This window comes from Canis lupus, chromosome 37 (assembly GCF_011100685.1).
Source record: "Canis lupus familiaris isolate Mischka breed German Shepherd chromosome 37, alternate assembly UU_Cfam_GSD_1.0, whole genome shotgun sequence".
In the NCBI taxonomy this organism is placed as follows: Eukaryota; Metazoa; Chordata; class Mammalia; order Carnivora; family Canidae; genus Canis; species Canis lupus.
In genome coordinates, this window is record NC_049258.1 from 12,174,168 (window position 1) to 12,195,089 (window position 20,922).

Below are 20,922 nucleotides of genomic sequence, written 5' to 3' on the forward strand. Positions count from 1 at the left end.
TACTCTGTACAACAGAGGAAACAGTAGTTAAGAGAAGACAGTAGGCTTGTTTGCTAGAAATCGGATCCTTTTCAATGAAAGGAGCCAGTGAACTGACATAATAACCAAGGTGTGGAAATACTATCTGTAAACCCAATTAAACTGAGAACAAAGAACTTTATTTTAACAATGGAGGGGGTAAAAGAAGACTTGATTCATAGACAATTATAGATATATTCATTTGATTAAAAGATTAAATAACTGTATCCCCTTTTATGCAAATAAATAATTGTAAAATATGTTACCTGATTATTTTATTTTTTTTAGAAGACGTAGAAGATTCTATTTATTTATTCATGAGACACACACACACACACAGAGGCAGAGACATAGGCAGAGGGAGAAGCAGGCTCCTCGCAGGGAGCCCAATGTGGGACTTGATTCCCGGCCCTGGGATCATGCCCTGAGCCAAAGGCAGACTTGCTCAACCGCTAAGCCACCCAGGCGTCCCTAATTAGGCGTTGCCTAATTATTTTAAAGATTTTTTTTTTTTAAATGCATGCTATACAATAAGGAAACTACACTACTCTCATTAAAACTCCCAGTTACTAGAATTCTGTTTCTTAGAGAAACAAATCATTAGTTAAATTACCAAACCCTGTGTTTCTGATGAATCTAGCACTACTCTAGAAATGAATTTTGAATATTAGCATTTCCCAGTGGTTTTATGAAACCAGTTATTTAACAGGTTTTTTGTTTTGGAGTTTTTTTTGGTTTTTTTTTTGGAAAAGAAAGAGGAAAGCAGGAGTTTTATGATTTTTTTTTCCAATGGGATAATTATCTTCTGTTTCTCATGGCTCATTTGCCATAGCTTATGTATTAGTATGAATGCCTACTACAGAGAAGAAAAATTTACCAAAGCATATCTGCAAGTTTTACTTCATGTCTCTTTAAAGCAAACTTAAATCTCAAAGTCTGATGAGTAAAGATTGATATGTAAAATCAGTGTTTTGTGTATTTGGAATATAAACACGAACTTCTGAAAGGCTAATTTTTTTTTGTAACATTATAATTATTCAGCAGAAGTTAAAAAAATTGTCCCAAAAGCCAAAAAAACATTTTGAAGGCAAAAAGAATATTCAAGAGAATAAGACAAGACACAGACTAGGAGGAAATATTTGCAATTTATCAGGCACATATTTGCAATTTATCAGACATCTGATAAAGGACTATTTATCTAAAATACATAAAACTCAAAATAAAATGAAATAAAATACATAAAACTCATGAAAACGAGCATTCCAATTAAAAAAATGGGTAAAAGACATGAACAGAGAATTTACCAAAGAAGATACAGAGACAGCAAATAAGCCCATGAAAAGATACTCAATATCATATGTCTTTAGGGAACACCAAATTAAAACAAGATACCAGGTTATACAACCTATTAAAATGGCCCAAAACCTAAACACTGAAAACATCAAATGCTGATGAAGTAATGGATCAAAAAGAACTCATATACATTGCTGGTGGGAATGGAAAATGGTACAGCCACTTTGGAAAATAGTTTGTTGGTTTCTTATAAATCTAAACATTCTCTTACAATATGATTCAGTAATCATGCTCCTTAATATCTACCTAAATGAGTAAAAACTTACCTCCACCCAAAAATCTGCACATAAATGCTTCTAGCAGTATTATCTATAATTGCTAACACTTGGAAACAACCTGTTTCCAAGTAGGTGAATGGATAAAATGTGCTACATCTAGATAATATTACTCAGTGCTAAAAAGAAATGATCAGGCCATGAAAAGACACTGAGGAAACTTAAATGCATATTACTAAGTGAACGAAGCCAATCTAAAAGGCTGCATACTGTATGACATTCTGAAAAAGGCAGAACTATGGAGACAGTAAAAAGATTAGTGATTGCCTGGGGTTGGGGAGAGAGAGGAATGAATAGATGGAACATAGCACTTTTGTAGGAGTAAAGCTATTCTGTATGATACTACAATGGTAGATACATGTCATTACACATTCGTTCAAATCCATGGAATGTACAACACCAAGAGGGAACCCTAATGTAAACTGTGGATTCTGGGTGATAATGATGTGTCAACCAAAGCTCATCAGTTGTACCAAATGTACCACTCTGGTGGGGGATACTGACTATAGGGAGGCTATACATGTGTAGGGGCAGGTAGTATATGGAAAATCTTTGTACCTTTCCCTCAATTTCACTGTGAATCTAAAACCACTCTTTAAAAAAAAAGCTTATTTTAGAAAGGAACATACAAATTTAAATATTACATTCTAATATTCATTATAAATATAAAAATAGTATTTTCATACTCCTATTTTAGTATAATACTATTTGCCAAATACAAAAGAATACAACCAGTACTATCTTTTAAAGGACTGATACAAAAAGTCATTCAATTCTAAGATTAAGTTTCTGTTCACAGGCTAACAGGAAAAATGTTGACACACTGGAAGAAACGAGATTCAGAGCAACCATTTAACATATATTAAACAAATAGATTTCCTAGCCATCAATTAAAAAACCATCTTTATGTAAAGCATCTAACTTTAAGGCTATCTTAACATCCAAACTTAGTACTTCCATTGCTCAAAATACTACTCTTTAATAACTACATAAATTGCTCTATTTTAAAACTGTATCAAATTCAAATTTAAGAGCTATGTGCCTAATTTCAACCTAGGCAGCTTTGTTCTCCTCCAGTTTATTAACAAGGATGATCCTTGCTAGAAGCTTTCTGAAGAAACAACTGATCAAGATGCCTCTTACTTTAAGAGGCTGAATATCATCATTGGAGCAAAACTGAAAATAAAAATATATCAAATTGCAAGATTCATAGTATTTTATGTTTCCTATGGATAACCTCTTCCTCAGAAAGTTTAACTTTTACCTACATTACCATGGTAGATATACCCATAGCTTTACTTTTCATCATTACAACTTAGGAGAGGAAGAAACTGTTTTAAGCTCATAAAGTGCACAGTACAGGAAAGATCAATAAGTCTTTGCTGATGTGTTTAGACTATATAGTAAGAAGACATCCGGTAGTTTATTTATAAAGGCAATGCAAGTCTATATTCAATGTCTGCAACCCAACTTCAGTACAAAGAACAAAGCTTTATTCATTTCTTGTTCTCTTCTTTTTGCTAATGCAGACAACCTCAGGTCTTAAGCCTTCTGTCCCCCTATCTTTTGACTGTCCCTTTCTTCATGTTGTTTGTCCCACAGCCATCCTCAACATAACTAAAAGATATCTCACACATATACCAACTTTCTCTTCTACCCTGTCTTTTAAAAGAGCAAAAGACAACCCATTTTCTACCTGAAAAACTCCTGTGCGGCTATCAATAACCGTCAAATGCCAAGCCTCCTCAAATTTACATAAAGAACAAAAACTCAGTGAAGATCTTATGATTAAATGAAAGCCAATGCTGTGGTTACAAAGTGTTAAAGCATTCTCAGGAGTGTAAAAATTAGAATACTCAAAGAGTGACAGTTGCTAAGAGATGGCTAGTGAATTCCTTCAACTAAGAAATTAAGGCTTTGTAAGTTCAAAACAAATCCAGTTAAAATTAATGGGCTAAAAAGTAGCAGTTTGAGATTTAGGTTCTTTCACATTTTACAACAAATTTGTTTAAATTTATATAAATTTAAAAACGTTCAAAGAAAACCTGGAGTGGTAAATAGTTCACTGTCCATGAAATGCTCTACCCTATAAAATTACTTACGGCCAAAATAATAATAGTAACAACTACTTCACTTTCCTGAAGAAATCATGACATTGATAGCATCTCACGGAGAAGAAAACTAACATCAAATGAACCTAAAACTTGCCACACACTTTGAGGTGTGTTACACACGGTATCTCATTTAATTCTCAATAATGCAAGGCCAATATCATTATTACATACACTGTACTGATTAATAACTAAGGCCCAGAAAGACTAATCTTTCTAAGATCATACAGGCAGTTACCAAATGACTTATCACGTGCTCTCTCCACTGTGTCACAGTTCCTTTTGTTCATAAGGGTTATAGCGCAAACTTAAGGGATAACAGTAAATAAAAACTGTTTGTCAACAATGAAAGACTTACAGTAATATAATAGCACTTTTATAACTTTTCTGAAGCACAGAAAATGGTGGTCAACAGTACAACAGTCCTTGAAGGTCACTAAAGGACCATTCTGTGACAGATGTTTGGGGAGACTATGTAAGCTTGGGACTAAGGGCAGGGTATATGGGGTATAGGGTATAGGGTACCTGCTTTCGAGGAGCTTACATTTAATAAGAGACAAGACCATAAAGAAATAGATGTGTGGTAAGTCAGTCTGGGATAAGTCCCATCTTAAAAAATAAAGCAGGGTAGAGGAGTAAAGAGTGAAAAAAACGCACTGTTAGATAAAGAGCCAGGGAAGACATTCAGAATAGTTCCCAGAAATTTAAGGGCAACAGATCAACAATATGTCCTTTGCCCGTGGCACCCATTTACGGTACTAATGCCATTCCTAGAAGAAACTGTTTGGTATTGTTTTTGCAGAGGTTCCCAGCTCAGAGCTGTATGTGGGTTAGTTATTTCATTAATAGTGGTTTAGTGACAACTAAATTTATGATGGAAAAAAAACCCAAAACACTCTTTTGGCTGCTGCCTTGGCCTAAACACAGTGCTACTATGCTCATTCTACTGTGTCCTAACTACTAGGTGTTACAATATCCTAGTTTGGACAAGTGTATACGAGGCACTATGCTTTTTTGGGTAAGGGGAGCCAGACTGCCACACAGGTGGCACACAAAACGTGTAAACCCATTTTAGTTTCAAAACAGCCAAGTGCTCCTGGATTGAGGACACCGACATTGAAAGGCTCCTGCAGCTCAAGTTAGGAATTTCTGCTACCTCCTTGACTCCACACCCCATTCCAACCTAAATGTTTACATTTTTGCTACTGAATCACAGTCCTTCTCAAATTTCTTGTATGTAAGCAGAGTAGTATGTAGGAGGTAGCTGGAGCCAGATGTTGGTTACAAACACCAGCAATTCCAACACTTGGGTCATGGGAGAAGAGCTGATCCAAGCAGAGATGGCTCTGATGCTGTAGTTGGTATCACTGTCTCTTTCTTGGGTACAGGGAGATGAGAAGTTACTGACTGCATTTATCCATAACTTGCAAAGAATAGCTCTCCCTGTGGTAGGAACTCTGTATTTATTCACTGCAGGATCTCCAGGGTTGTGAACATGGTAGTATTCAGTAAACATCTGCTAAATGGATGAAGTTATTCTCTTTAATGATTTGCCACTGCATTTAGAAAAAAATACAAACTCCTTAGCATGCCTTGATAATCTGGTTCCTGCCTCCTTCTCCAAACTCAAGACATTCGCTCCTATCTTCATTCAACTACTGTGGCTCCTGCAACATAGCTTCTCTTCAGCTTTTCAAACCTGCTAAACTCTTCTCCCTGGGCCTATCTACATGGAGCACTAAACTTCACCTTCAAGCTGGCTTTTCATCCTTCAATCTTTAGGTTAAATGTTGCCCCCTTAGAAGGGCCTTTTTCTGATCTTGCCATCTAAAGGAAATGTACCCCCAATATTCTCTCTAGTATTGCTCTAATGCTTTACTTTGCTTCCTCCATGGCATTTAACATGATTTAGAATTTGTTTATACTTGCCCATTAATATTTTTTATCTACCTTCCTAAGTAGACTGTGAGCCCTGAGGGTAGGGGGATATATCCATTTTATACAAAGTATGTCCCAGCTCCAGGATAGTATTTGACTCAACAAATATTTGTTCAATAAACAAACAATGGAAATGGTAAGCTGTTACATCTGAGAGCAGTGTACAAAATGGACCAGAGGAAGGAGAGGCAAGAATGAAGAGACAAGTGTGGTAGCTTTGATAACAGATTAAGAGCCTATTTTAGGGCAGTGGCAATGGGAACTAAATGGATGGGTGAACTTAATCCTGCAGATTCTTCACTGGAGCTTTAAGATAATAACTGAGAAGAACGGCACCATGGGTGGTAGAGTGCTCACATCTGGGTAACCAGGAGAGTAACAGCATTCTGAGCAGAAACAGCAATGTCACAAGAAGGATATGAATTGTAAGGCCCCAGGGTGAGTATGGGTATGGAAGCTAAAGATCTGTGGGACTGGAGGTGCTGGTAAAATGCTGGTTATCTTCCAAGAAATACCTGACAGCAACCTGGACATATGTTACTCTTAGGTAAAGAGATCTGATCTAGAACAGAGATCCTTTTTGAAGTTAGGAGTGTGGATTCCAGGGAAAGAGAGAGTAAACTGAGGACAAGCTGAGGGAAAGAACTCTGCTATTTTTATAAAGTATAATACGGCTATTACCCACCTAGACTTCTACATTTCCCTGATCTTAAGCACTACTCTATTCCTAGGTCTACTTTAAAGAGAAACTCAGGCAAGAGAAAGGGTTTCAATGTCTCTTGGGTCTTCTCTTTGAGCTACTTCTCAGGGAGATTTTAATTATAGCCTTATTACCCTCTTCTACAAGTTTATAAGGTTAAGTAATAACTTTTTTAAAAAACCTCAGACACAATAACTTACCCATAATCACCATCATATTCACAAGAAACTATAATGACATCTGATATTCTTGAATTTAACATTATTTAAATAAGATAATGAAATAAAAACATGACTTGAGGTCAAAATCTATTCAGCTTCCCTATTCTTTCTTAGTTAACAGTGACAATAGATAATGAAATAAAAACATGACTTGAAAATTGGTCAAAAATCTATTCAGCTTCCCTATTCTGTTATTTCTTAGTTAACAGTGACAATACATAAGGATTTTAAATTGATGTAAAATATTAGCCCAATGAAAATCCAGTTGGACCAATTCAAACCATTCTGAGGAGAAATGAGAAATTAAAATTGCAGCCTTCTTTTACAATTTGATTAAGCTAATGTAAAATAAGATTGTTTATATAAATAAATGTTTTAATTAGCAAGATGTCTGTAATATAAACAAGAACTAGAAAACAAAATTTGCTGAAGAAACAGCATGGATAACCACTACTAATAAAAGTTAAAGCTAAAGCAATGTTTTCAGACTTTAAAATGAAGTAAAATGTTAAACTAGAAAAAGTGTAACATACTTGGGAAGATGGTCAGGCATTTACAGTATTTTCTGTTATTGAGAGTAGAATATTAAGTCATTATATCTTAAGTCATTAAGATCAGTAAACAATTACCTTCAGTTAAGAGAGAAAAAAAACTATTAACAACAAAGATGCTGAAATAAGAAAGCACAATCTGAGACATCTGAGAGCACAATCAAAACCAGAAATTATATTCTACCTGAAAGACAATTAAATATTTACATGCAGGTGGAAAGAAGAAGTATCACCTTGGTCAGCAAATGAGAAGGTTTTCCTGCAATGTTTCTCAGAAGAAGGGAGGTTTCCCTGTCCAGATAGGAGTGCTTGTGCAGAAAAAGAGAGAGAAAAACAAAAAAGGCAACAGAAGTCAATGGAGGTTTTATGTGTTTAAAATATAAAGTAGACAAAGAACGATTCTCTATCATTAATCTCATGTCTTTTTCCTACAGTGAAATGTGTCCACAAGAAAACTTAAAAAAAAAAAAAAAAGATGGGAAGGCAGACACCAGTAGGCATGCCCTAGCTGGCTCCTGCCAGTCCTTCACTCTGTGAAAATGGATCATGCACTGCACAGATCACAGAGCCAGCCTGTCTTCTAGGGCAATGTTTGTGAATGCTGTGCGCACAGTACAGATAAACAGGTGTTGAAGACCAATGACTAAACATATTCCTTCCCTTTGTTAAAGGCTATAAAGACCTATATAGCTTTAGGACTAGTATATTCTTGTGAAAACAGAATAAGACTTTTAAAAACTTTTTAAAAAACTCTGCAAGTATCTAATCAATTCAATGATAGCCACACTGAGAAAAAAAGGTCCATAAATATTTTGCCTAATGGATATCACTTGTTTTCAGTAAAATCTTATTAATTCACTCATTATATCAGAATACCAGTAAGACTGTATTACATGGTAAAGGACTTACATAGCAAACAAAGGACATGAACAGAACGTTTAAGAAATTGGTTCCTTTAAAAATTGATTAAATTCAAGCAATTAATGTATTTTCATGAAAATGATTTGTGAATAATCAAGGCTCTAACTACCCTTTTCCCTCTTAATAACTTTTTAGTAACATGTTCAAGGTAAGTTTATGCAATTGTATTTATACTCATATAAATTATAGCTGTTTCCATATAAATGTAATTCAGACTTGCTTATCCCTAAGTAATTCTGAATTAGCACTTATTTTTTTAATGCTATGTAATTACTAATCATCATTTAAAACAATATATTGGCAGGGTGCATATGAGTGCTACAGTTGGTTGAGTGTCCCATTCTTGGTTTTGGCTGGGGTCCTAATCTCAGGGTCATGGGATCAAGCCTTGCAAAGGGGCTCTGTGCCCAGTGTTGAGTCTGTTTGGGACTCTCTTTCCTTCCCTGCTCCCCCCACCCTAAAGTTGTTCCTGAGAAAAAGTCCTTTGGAAAGAAACTCCTTACACATTTAGGTAAAATACATAGAATATAATTTCTAAAAAACCTACTATTTCCTTTATCTTACGCAAAGATTAGTTTCTCCGAAAAAGATCCCCCCAAATAAGTAGAATACCTAAATTCAGATAATTATATTACAAATTAAAAAAAAATAAATCTGCTTCATGCCATGAAAACAAACTTTTTGGTATATGTAATACCAGAGATTTCAAGTTTAAACTTAAAAATCTTACAAGATTTACTCAATTCATCCTCAAACTCAATTCACCTCAACACTTCATTCAAATCACTGAAAAAAAAAAATCTGTGATCTGATCAGTAAGAAACAATGATATCTAACTGTATTTGTTTAAAGACTCAGAAGTAGAAGTTATCCATTTAAAAATATTGAAAGCCTAAAATAAAAGGAAGATAATCATTAAATTACTATCGCTAGTGTATCAAAAATAATCAACATCTAAAAAAAAAAAAAATAAAGACCACAAACAATAGCTGGATGCGACGATAACTTGTGTGGGTCAGGTAGAGCTATTCACTGCTTACTCATTAGCAGGGAGGGAAGCCAGGTCTGCATGTTTCCTCTATCTAAACTATAGGTATTTGCAGCAGAAAAATGAAAACTTAGAAAACATTAGAAGCAAACTACTTCCTTCAATAAATACCTTACTTTATCTATTGTCCCCTAATGGTGCCAGTCATATGTTGCTCTAGAATTCCTCAGAAAGGGGGCCAAGGCGTTGGGATAATTTGTTACTGGAGAAAGATACAAGAGGAGTAAGAAGAGTGGTATGCAGTTGGAGGACTGAGAAAAAGCAAAGGACATTGCTTTGGGCATGTCCTTAAATCAGCCTTCTGTCTTGGTACATGATGCTGATAATAAAAATGCATATCACTTCATTTAAATAGGGCCTTCTTGCATTTTCTTTCACTCACTATTAACAACATGAAGTTTGTGGCTTATTTTTAATCCACTTCACTGGTTTATTAGCTTATTTTCTTTCTCTCTTCCATTTTCCACTTTATTTTTTCAATTATTTATTAGGTTTCAACTTTGAGCCTGGAACCATGCAAGGTACTGGGGATGTAAAGGTGACCAGGATAGGCATTTCTTACTCTCACAAAGTTTAGAGTCTAACAGGGAGATTAACTGACATCTATAATACAATGTGTCAAGTGGTATAGAAGCAAGTAGGAGGTACAGTACTTAAGACAGAATCAGGGGCTCAGGGAAAGTATTTCTGAAAAAGCTTAGAGTCCTGGAAGATGTATAAGAAGCAGCAAAAGTCCCACATCACACATGAACTTTTATTGTCTTCATATGAAAAATCACATAAATGGGAAATGCTGTTCATAACAATCTGGGCTTAGACTCTAACTCCATTTTACATGTATGATGTACCTTAAATACAATGTATTTCTGTATGATTTTATTTTATTTTAGCCTTTTAAGATTTTTTAAGATTTTTTTTTTTTATTCATGAGAGATACACAGAGAGAGGGGGAGACATAGGCAGAGGGAGAAGCAGGCTCCCCACAGGGAGCTCAATGTGGGACTTGATCCTAGGATCATGACCTGAGCCAGAGGCAGATGCTCAAGCCACCCAGGTGCCCTCTGTATGATTTTAATATTCAATGACTCTTCTGAGAATGCAATTACCCTATAAAACAAATTGAGAGAAGCCTACAATTTCTTTTGTCCGGAATTTACCAAGTTATTCATTATGTTGGAAAATCATTTCACCAATGGAAAACCAGCTTGAAGAGCTGCCAATACCAAAACTGGCAGTATCAATGTGCATTCTGTTACATGCAAGTAAATGACAGGAGACATTTGGAATTCCTTTTCACAGAATTAATAAATACTATTAAATTAATGAAAAGACATGAAATGCAAGAATTTGAGTTTCATTAATAAAGACTACTTAAAAATAATGCACATTATTATGTCTTATATAAAATAGTTACAGCACAATGAGAAATCTATTCTGTAAAAATAAATATCAAAGTCATTTTATCACTGCCTCATCCAAAATTATAAGTTAGGGAATGGTTTTATTACAATTATACATAAGACTTGGGCACCTGGGTGGCTCAGTCGGTTTAAGTGGCTGCCTTTGGGTCAGTCATGATCTCAGGCTCCCTACTCAGAGGGGAGTCTGCTTCTCCCTCTGACCCTTCCTTCCTTGCCTCCCCCCACCATGCTCTCGCTTTCTCTCAAAAAAATAAAATCTAAAAAAAAAAAAAAACACACACAAAAAAAACAATTATATGACTCATTTGTAAAATTTCATATTTCACCATTTTCTTTTTCAAATTTCTATAAATTGTCTCAGCACATTATACCTACTTCAGTTAAAGCTATTTTCTTTTTCTATTACCATATACAGATATGTTTTGTCTGCCAGTATTTGTCACAATATGTTTTATTTCCACCACATTTCTGCTTTCTCTTTCCTGTAAAATATGACTTCTGATCTTTTCACTTGTCTTATAAGTGGGTATATGATTATGTCATTGTGTCTTTTACTGCAGTGGTGGCCAAACATTTAAAAACTGAAATACATTATATTTAAATTACTTTTTGATTATTCTCCTTCATCATGGGTATTAGAGCATTAAATTCATTTTTAAAAAATATGTAGGTAGGTTAGACTATCTATGAATTTCATTTGGGACAAAACTAGTGATTTAAATTATGTTATAAAATGGGGGTACCAGGACTGAAAGGATTAGGAACTAAACAAGCAGATGACAATGCAAGTGTTAAAGTAAACATGGCTGATGCTTGAGAGTGTAAGGGAGGGGCTGAAGGTGAGGTAAGAAAAGTGTTTTTCACATACCGGATATGACCCATTCACTGGGTTACTGGGTTATTACCAGGCAAAGGAAGGGAAGGAGGATCAGAGGGAATCAGATTCAGCTGGGTGGGGGTCAGGACCTCGGGGTTTTTTATGCTTTACAGATTATTCTGAAGCAGCACTGTCCAACTGAATATAACACAAGCCACAAATATAAAATTTTCTACTAACCATATTAAAAAGAAAACGCCAAAATAAACATTAGTATCTTTTGTTTACCTGAAAATATCCCAAACAGTATAATTTCACGAAATAATCAATAAAAAGTATTAATGATATATTTATATTTTTAATTACAGTCTTTGAAATTCATTCTACATTTTATCTTTATAGCACATCTCAATTTGGATTAACCACATTTCAAGTCCTCAATAGCCATATGTGGTTAGGGCTTACTATAAGCAACAGCACAGCTCCGAAGAATCCAGATTTGTCAACCACTGACCAGAGGATACATTTTTGAAGGAAGAAATTAGGTTTTCAGTGAAGCATGAGAACAGAAGAGTTATTCTACTTGATAACTCCATTCTGAAGAATAGCTAAATTTGTTGGTATCCTAAGAAATTTACAAAAGCCCTTAGCTTCAGAATAGAAAAGAAAGCATGTGGTTTTAGATTTTGATACATCAGGTATGCTACCACCTACATAATCTTACCATAAGTATTAATATTCAATCGTACTGTATCATATAGTTGCTCATTTGTTTTCTGCTCATTTATTTTTTAAACTGGTTTAATTTTTGTTAGAAAAAAAAAAAAAACAGGTATATGACCAGGTTTCATCATCAGGAGTTCTAAAGAATGCATTCTTCTTCACTGCTATTTAAGTAGTCCCATGGACATGTTTACAGAACTTACAGGTGTCAGCTCAGCCTGTTCTTCTGTGAAGTCAATATGATGCTTGGCCTGCTTGCTGGAACATCTCAGAGAAATAGCATGCTGTGAAAATGCAGGAAGGAAGAAAATGATAGGTAAAGGAGGTGGAAAAGGGCCAGTCTCACTATCATGCAGGAAGAGAAAAAGATCACTGAAATGAATCGTTGAAACAAAACAGTAATGAAAAGTTGCATGCATCTTTCATTATATTATGCAAAAATAAAAAAGAACCAGATGATCCTAACTCTAACCTACCCTTAAGTTAACCTCACTACTTCTTGACAGCAGAAATCTATGGGAGAAAAACAATTCCAATACCAATTCCTGCTTCAACTGGGCCCTGACTGCTGTTTGTCAGTACTATTATTACTCTTCTCCCCTCACTCCCTAAGTCATTCCTTATAAGCTCATTCTAAATAGTTTCCAAGTTGGTCAAGCTTCTAGTTTCACCCTCCTACCTCTTCATATGACCTCACTTCCCATTACTAAGAACATGATGTCCATCAAAAGGATTTTCATCACTAAAATGTATCCTGTAACTACAACACCCCATCCTCATCCTTCTTTCCATTTCTATATGAGTAAGTTATGTATTCCCCTCTAAAGTTAAGCATGTCCTAGATCCCACTCATTCCCTCCCATTCTCAATCTGATACTCAACTAGTCCAGTCTATTGGGAATGGGAAGGACAGAAAAATACTCAATACTTCTGGGCACACACTTCTTGTTAAGCTAGTGTTTTCTCCTTTTCACTGCCAAATTTCCTGAATTCAGCTACAGTGTACCACCCTCCACTTATCCCTCAAATTTCCACAATTTAGTATCTATCTTTCATCTCCAAGTCTGCATCCTTTGAGTTGTAATGCATTCTGTAATTCTTTTTTTTTTTTGCATTCTGTAATTCATTCTCAAAGTCATCAATGACCTTTAATTGAGGTTTTCTGTCTTTCCTATCATAGCACTCATCATATTATACTGAAATTGAAATTGGTTGTCTGTGTTGACACCCTCTCCTCACACTATAAATTATAACCTCATAAGGACATTGTGTATTATGTTCATAGTTTTATCCCTTACAGCCCAGTGCAATGCCTAGGCGCTCAAATATTTATGGCATGTGTGAATACCTATTTCTTTTTAAGATTTTACTTATTTAATCATGAGAGACACACAGAGAGAGAGGCAGACACAGGCAGAGGGAGAAGCAGGCTCCAACGCAGGGAGCCTGATCTGGGACTCAATCCCAGGACCTGCGATCACGCCCTGAACACAAGGCAGATGCTCAACCGCTGAGCCACCCAGGCATCCCGTGAATAACTTTCTTCTTGGACTTCATGCCAGAGCCATAAGCTTGCCCAGATCAAGACTGATTTTGCTTTGCCTTCTCTACATTACCTTCTTAAATATATTCTATAGCACTGTGTCAATCACTATATCAATGGGAGGCCTATCAAATCTATATTGTCAATATCCTCATTCTTGGGAAATAAAAACTGAAGTATTAAAGGCTAAAGGGGCATGACAAATATAACCAACTCTAAATGGTTCAGGAAAAAAAATACACACATACACACACACATATATATAAAGAACAATAAAGCAAATGTTGCAAAATGCTAAAAATTAGTGAATCTGAGTAATGAGTTCTTTGTACTATTCTTCAGTTTTTGAAAGTTTCATACTATTTCAAAACAAAAAGTTTAAAATCTCTTCTCTGTAAATTCAGTCTCATGCAAGTTCCCATATTTCTAAATACTTATTGGTTAATTTTTTAAGTATATAAATCTGAAGTGTTCAAAAAAGATGATGCCAATATACCATGTTATTAAACAGTATGATGGAACATTAGTTATTAAAATTCAACACATCCTCACCAAAAATGAATAGATGTAGGCAAAGTGACAAAAACAGTAGAAATAGTACATGTGCAAAGATTAAATGTTGTTACATTATTAAAGTTAGAAAGGGATTACAGATGCTTAAACATTAAACAATTTTTCACTATTAGGTTCCATTACCACAAAATATTTACATACTTTTCTATAAAAAGCTCACCAAATCTAATTTTTACCTCAAAAATGAATCTGGAGGTCAATTCTGTACATCAATTTTGCTCTAAACATGTTCAGTTCCAAAGAATTTTGTTTGCTATCAAGCTATCAAATTCTCCAACAATCCCTCAAAAACTCCAAAAATCTCCACAAAGTTAGTTACGGATCATCATTTTCTTGAATTGAATCTGTACCATGTTAGAATGGAGTACTACTTACAAGCCAGAATCTTGTGCTGGTGCAGGGGGCAGGGGATGGCAGGTGTATAGAAAAGCACTGATCTCACATAGAAGCCAAACCATAATCAAGAAATGGCCTTATCCCAAAGAACAAAATAAAACACTTAACTTTTGATAACTAATACCTTAGACTACAACTAGAAAAATGACGTGGAGGTCTGTGAACACACATTAGTGTTTCAGTAAAACAGATTTACATTCATCCTTTACTGACATGTCTGCATTTTTTCATAAATATTAAAAATGAACACTGATGGTATAAAATGTGGACCCTGGAGCTGGAGTGATTGGGTTTGAGCCTCAGGCTCAGCCATTTACTGCCAATGTGATTCTAGGCTTACTATTTAACCCCGTTTCCCTCACATGTAAAATGGAGGGATAACAGCATTTTCTCCAAAAGTTGCCGTAAGAATTAAGTGAATAATATTACTATTACAAAAGTGGGAAACCACCAACCTTCACCTGAATTTCATTTAAGCTTCAATTCATTTAAATTAGGACCAGTTTAGAGTTGTTAAATTTTAACAATACGGGCAGCCGGGTGGCTCAATGGTTTAGCGCTGCCTTCAGCCCAGGGCCTGATCCTGGAGACCTAGGATCGAATCCCACATCAGGCTCCTTGTGTGGTGCCTGCTTCTCCCTCTGCCTCCCTCTCTCTCTCTCTCTCTCTCTCTCTCTCTGTGTCTCTCATGAATAAATAAATAAAATCTAATATATATATATAAACAGTACATGCAGAATATACTAAAACACCACAAGATGGGGATGTTACTGGATAAATCTCTTTGCCCTTTTTTTTCTGCCCTTGCAGTTCTGTCTCTAGGTCTGGATCTAAGAGCACTGGCCAGTCTAGCCTTGTCCTGATTCTCTTTCAATGCTGTGATGAAACAGCATGGTATTGCAGTATGAACTCTACAACCAACCAGACTATCTGGGTTCAAATCCCTGGGGAACTAAATTTGCTTCAGTTTCTTCCATTGTGAAAATGGAGGTAATAATATCTATTCCATGAGGCACTGTGCAGATTCAGTATGTTGTTAAGCACAATGCCCAACAACAGAATAAGTACTCAATAGAGTAGGGGCTATTATTTTTCTATTTTTCTCCCTCTTCTATTCCTCTCCTTTTACTAGCCATTATATATAGCCAGTAAATGTCTGAATTCTTTTAAAATTATTTCTTCTACATTTTATAGTCCTTATTCATTTAAAAGATGAATACATTTCTATTCTTATTCAAAAAAGGTCCTCTACCAGCCCTCCATAACACAACATTAAAAAGAAATCCAAGACAGACCTAAAATCAAATAAAGACGCTTTTTTACTTCTTCAGAGATGAAAAATTACATAGATTCCTAAGTAATACACAAAACAAGAATCAGAGCATATATGCCAATGTTGACTGGGGTAGCATGTTTGAAAAGTATGAGTAAGAACTAGACTTTCACCCTGGTTTTCACCAAATCTTCACCTCTTCTTTCACCTGATACCTGTTCTTTCTGCTATTTATTAACCTCACCACGCTGGGGACATCTGGAATTATATACCAAGTGGGTACATGTGAGTAAATCTCAGTAAAGTGTAGCAACGGAGCCATTAGAATTTTAAGAAAAATGTAGCTGCAATAATTTGAGAAGCCAATTAATAATCCTAATCTTTTTAGATATGTAAGCCTCTTAAGGTTGAGAAAGCCCTGTGCTCCCATTGAGTTAATACTTCAGACCAAAAGGCTGTTTACTAAGAATAATTTAGGACATAAATGCCAGTGGAGCTTCCTCACCCCCATTGCTACAATAAACACAATTGCTATTTTCTTTCCACTATCTAAAAATTTCAGCACACATTAATTCTTGAAATAGTCCTGAAAAATGAAGGAACTGGAATAATTTATTACACTGAACCTATGATATGCTGTTGGCATATCATAAATTAAAATGGTATATCAGGATCTCTGGGTGGCACAGCAGTTTAGCGCCTGCCTTTGGCCCAGGGCGCGATCCTGGAGACCCGGGATCGAATCCCACGTCGGGCTCCCGGTGCATGGAGCCTGCTTCTCCCTCTGCCTATGTCTCTGCCTCTCTCTCTCTCGCTCTCTCTCTCTCTCTCTGTGACTATCATAAATAAATAAAAATTAAAAAAAAAAGGTATATCCATGAAAGATTTCATTTAGGGAAAAAAAAAACCTATAAATATGAGGAAAACAATCATAACATTCAAAAGTTTCAGTAGCTCAGATACTAAGCAATTTTTTCCAATCATAATATTTATAGTACAATCATCAAGTATTAGTAAGATTCAACAAAACCTTTTGAATCTGGCATAAACTACAATAATAGCTTTTAAAAGCATTTTCATTTTAAAAGTACATTTTCACGTATAAAATTCCAAATTCAGAGGAATCATTAAAGTTTAAATCTCATAAGAAAATAAAGGAATGTGTTAGCATTAACCTTTTATCATTGAATCCTATTGTATATAAAATTTATATATATATTTTTTATTTTTTATTTTTTAAATTTTTATTTATTTATGATAGGCACACAGTGAGAGAGAGAGAGAGAGAGGCAGAGACACAGGCCGAGGGAGAAGCAGGCTCCATGCACCGGGAGCCTGACGTGGGATTCGATCCCGGGCCTCCAGGATCGCGCCCCAGGCCAAAGGCAGGCACTAAACCGCTGCGCCACCCAGGGATCCCTGTATATAAAATTTATAAATGCAATTACCATTTATATTTCCAAACTGCTAACTGAAAACTACTGTTTTATCATTTAACATGAATAAAAGTATCATAACAATGCCAGGAAATCAGCCTCAACATTTATCTCACATTAGGTAACATACAAAGAGATCTTACTAGAATTTATTTTGACCACACAGAATTCCAATTTAAAACTTTTTTTTTTGAAAATTTAAAAACTTTGTAGACGAGCACTACTAATGGATTTCAAGAGTATTGACTGAAATTATTCTATAATCCATTTTAATGCTTATCCATGGGAAATATTTAAACATTCTTTACAATTTAAAAAAATAATTATTTTTTAACCATCAACTTCACTTTATTTTTAAGATTTTGATAAAAACTGGGAGGCAAATGTAGGTTCATAATTCAAATACAGACTTCTCAGTTACTTGGCCTATTTAATTTCTTCTTTGGAATATGCCCCTACCAAGGGGATCGTAGGACGCTTCAATGACACAATATATGTAAAATGCCTGAAAGCACAGTATTTCACCAAAAGTCAGCAAAGATAAAGGTGGGGGAAAAAGACCTACTTTTCATGATATGAAACTGTACTGTGCCTAACCCTGGTTGGCTTTCAGAGAGCAACAAGGCAAAAAGATAAGCTACAGTGTTGTTTCATCTTTAGATGGACATTTTGACTATCCATGTCCCTAAGATGGAACAGTAGCAATCTCAAATTGATTTTTCTAACTGGGCTCAGATGTCTGGCAAAGAACCAGAAGGCAGTATGGATTGGAAAGGAGGAAAGAAAGGAAAACAGAGGCAGAGGTAATGGAAAAGCAAATCCTGTAAGGACTCTAGACGATTGTATGGATTTTGGTTTTACAGTAAGATACAAAGTCTATGGGTTTGAAAAGAGAAGGGGCAAGTTCTGACTTACCTTTTAACAGGATCACTCTGGCTTCAGTATGGATGGTAGACTGTTAAAGGGAAGGTAAATAAAGGAAGACCAGATAGGAGGCTGCTGCAAAAATTTACATCAAGATGATGTTAGCTTGGTGGCGGGGGGGTGGTGAGAAACAATCAAATTCTGGATACATTCTGAAGGTAAAGACAACAGAATTTGCTGCTAGACTGGAATGGGAATGGAAAGAAAAAGAGAAGTAGACAAAGACTCCAAGGATTTTGTTTGATGCACTGGAAGGAAGGAAGAGCCATTACCTGAGATGGAGGAGACTGTTGGAGGAGTTAGTTTGGGAGAAAAGACCTGGGCTTCAGTTTTAGACCAGTTAAATTTGAGCTATCTATTAGACATCCAAATAGAGATACTGATTAGAGATAGGATGTACGAGCCTGTATTTCAGGAGAGAGGCACTGCTAAAAGATACCTGTATTTCTTCGACCTAAGGTGACTTCATGCTGTTCTGTTCTTTTCTTTCTTTTTCTTTTTTTTTTTATTCATGAGAGACACAGAAAGAGGGGCAGAGACAAGGCAGAGGGAGAAGCAGGCTCCCTTTGGGGAGCCCGATGCTGGACTTGATCCCAAGACTCCAGGATCACCCCCAGAGCTGAAGGCAGACACTCAACCACTGAGCCACCCAGGCATCCCCACGTTGGTATTTTCTTGAACATTATCAGGAACTGTCAAAAGAAACCTTCACCCAAAATTGTCACCTGACAGTGACAGATGCCACCTGTTTCTAAAACATCGTCTTTCAACTTCAGCACAACTTTGGGTCAGACAATTCTTTGTTGTGGCATCCTGTGCACTGTAGGGTTTTAGCAGCACCCTCGGCCTCTACCCACTAGATGTCAGTAGCACACTTTTATCAGTGACAAACAAAAAAAGTCTCCAGACACTGCAGAATGTCCCCTGGGGGAGCAAAATAGCTCCCAGTTGAGAACCATTGTTTTAGAGGGATTAAAGTGTGGGGAAAAGGTATGTCTTTGATATATGAAATAGAGTTATGTGGGAACTGTCATTGTTTATACTCACAAGAAGAGTGGATATAGACCAGAAAAGTAGTCTGAGGACTGTACCTTGGGGCACTCCAATGTCAAGAGACTGCAGGCAGAAAAAGGAGATTATGCTAGATATGGCTAAAGTCAGGTAACCAGCTCAGTAGGCCCAAGGAAAGCTGAATTGTTAAGCCAGCACTGGAAAAAGCAGAGGAGTACCCAATGTACATCATGTAACCTCAAATGCCTCCAGAAGCAACAGAAGTGATAGTTGGAAAGAAAGCAGGAGCAGGGGATCCCCGGGTGGCTTAACGGTTTAGCGCCTGCCTTCGGCCCAGGGCGTGATCCTGGAGTCCTGGGATCGAGTCCCACATTGGGCTCCCTGAATGGAGCCTGCTTCTCCCTCAGCCTGTGTTCTCTGCCCCTCTCTCTTTCTCTCTCTGTGTCTCTCATGAATAAATAAATAAAATCTTGAAAGAAAGAAAGAAAGAAAGAAAGAAAGAAAGAAAGAAAGAAAGAAAGAAAGAAAGAAAGAAAGAAAGAAAGAAAGAAAACAAAACAGGAGGATTAGTTGAAAGCATACTTAAGAAAGCAGTTAATTCACATATTCTTTCTTTTACTCGCTTACTCGCAGTGGTCTTAGGTTCAGACTGACAGTCCCTCAGGACCTAACAGACCATGGCTTGGCACCAAATTCACTTAGTTCTACAGAAAGACAAAGCATGCTAGCATGAGACATGCTATCTTTAAAAAGGATCTTATAGGTCACTAAGAGCCATTTCTGGACCCACCATTCTAAGGGACAGAAATCATGTAGGTAAGTACAGAAATAACCCTGGTTTAAGGAAACTACATACTCAAAAGGAACCAGCAATACATTTTAACAGTCAATGAGCGTGTAGGTTCCAGGACTTCTCAAGAGATGTATTTATGTTCACTTACAAAACTGATATACTTCACACTAGGAAACAAAGGTCTGTGTCTCTTCATAGGCTTTTATAGTTCACTCACAGTCTTCCTGCTCCATATGTACTCACTAATCAGAGGTCAGTTTATAATAAACAGTATTACCTGGAACCATTCTATATTTATTAGTCAAGTTTCTAGGGAAAAAAAAAAAAGGCCTGGAGAAGGAAAACACCAAGATCATTTCCCTTGGGGGAAAAAAAGGATGCAGACTTGCCAATAACCCTTTCTACTTAAAGCAGTGATCCTCAGAGTGGGGACTTTTGCCTTACAGGGGACATGTAGCAATATCTAGAGACATTTCCAGTTGTCACAACTGAAAGAGGTGTGTATACTACTGGCACACAGTGGATAGGATAGATGCCAGCGATGCTGCTGAATTTCCTACAGTACACAAGAGAGCTCCCACAACAAAGAATGATCTAGCCCAAAATGTTACTAGTTAATGCTGAGAAATTCTGACCTAAAAGGATTAAATTGAAGTTCACATATTGAACATTGAGGACTACCTTACAATGTAAGCCTTCTTTCCCAAATGGGCTGCTAAAGCACGGGCAGCCAGCATATATGCTCTATGCAGGAGAATGGAAGAATCTTCTCTGGAGAAGCTCACACACCTGAGAGAAAAGACCTAAGAACGATGCTGGAGCAAAGACTAGGAAAGACAGCAAAGAATTTTAAGTTGATATTAATAGAATACTAAT

At 36.2% G+C, this 20,922-nt stretch overlaps 1 protein-coding gene across 4 annotated transcripts in view; it reads right to left on the reverse strand.

Moving 5' to 3' along the window:
* RAPH1 (Ras association (RalGDS/AF-6) and pleckstrin homology domains 1) overlaps positions 1 to 20,922 on the reverse strand; it is a 101,805-nt gene that overhangs the window by 37,506 nt on the left and 43,377 nt on the right. For 3 of the 4 annotated variants that reach the window (XM_038585437.1, XM_038585438.1, XM_038585439.1), the window contains exons 5-6: positions 12,301 to 12,381; positions 7,401 to 7,475 (exon numbers count right to left, since the gene is read on the reverse strand). The exons of the other annotated variant lie outside the window; for it this stretch is intronic. In XM_038585437.1, coding sequence (XP_038441365.1) covers positions 7,401 to 7,475; positions 12,301 to 12,381 — 156 coding nt within the window. The remainder of the gene's footprint in view (positions 1 to 7,400; positions 7,476 to 12,300; positions 12,382 to 20,922) is intronic. 4 annotated transcript variants of the gene reach the window in all.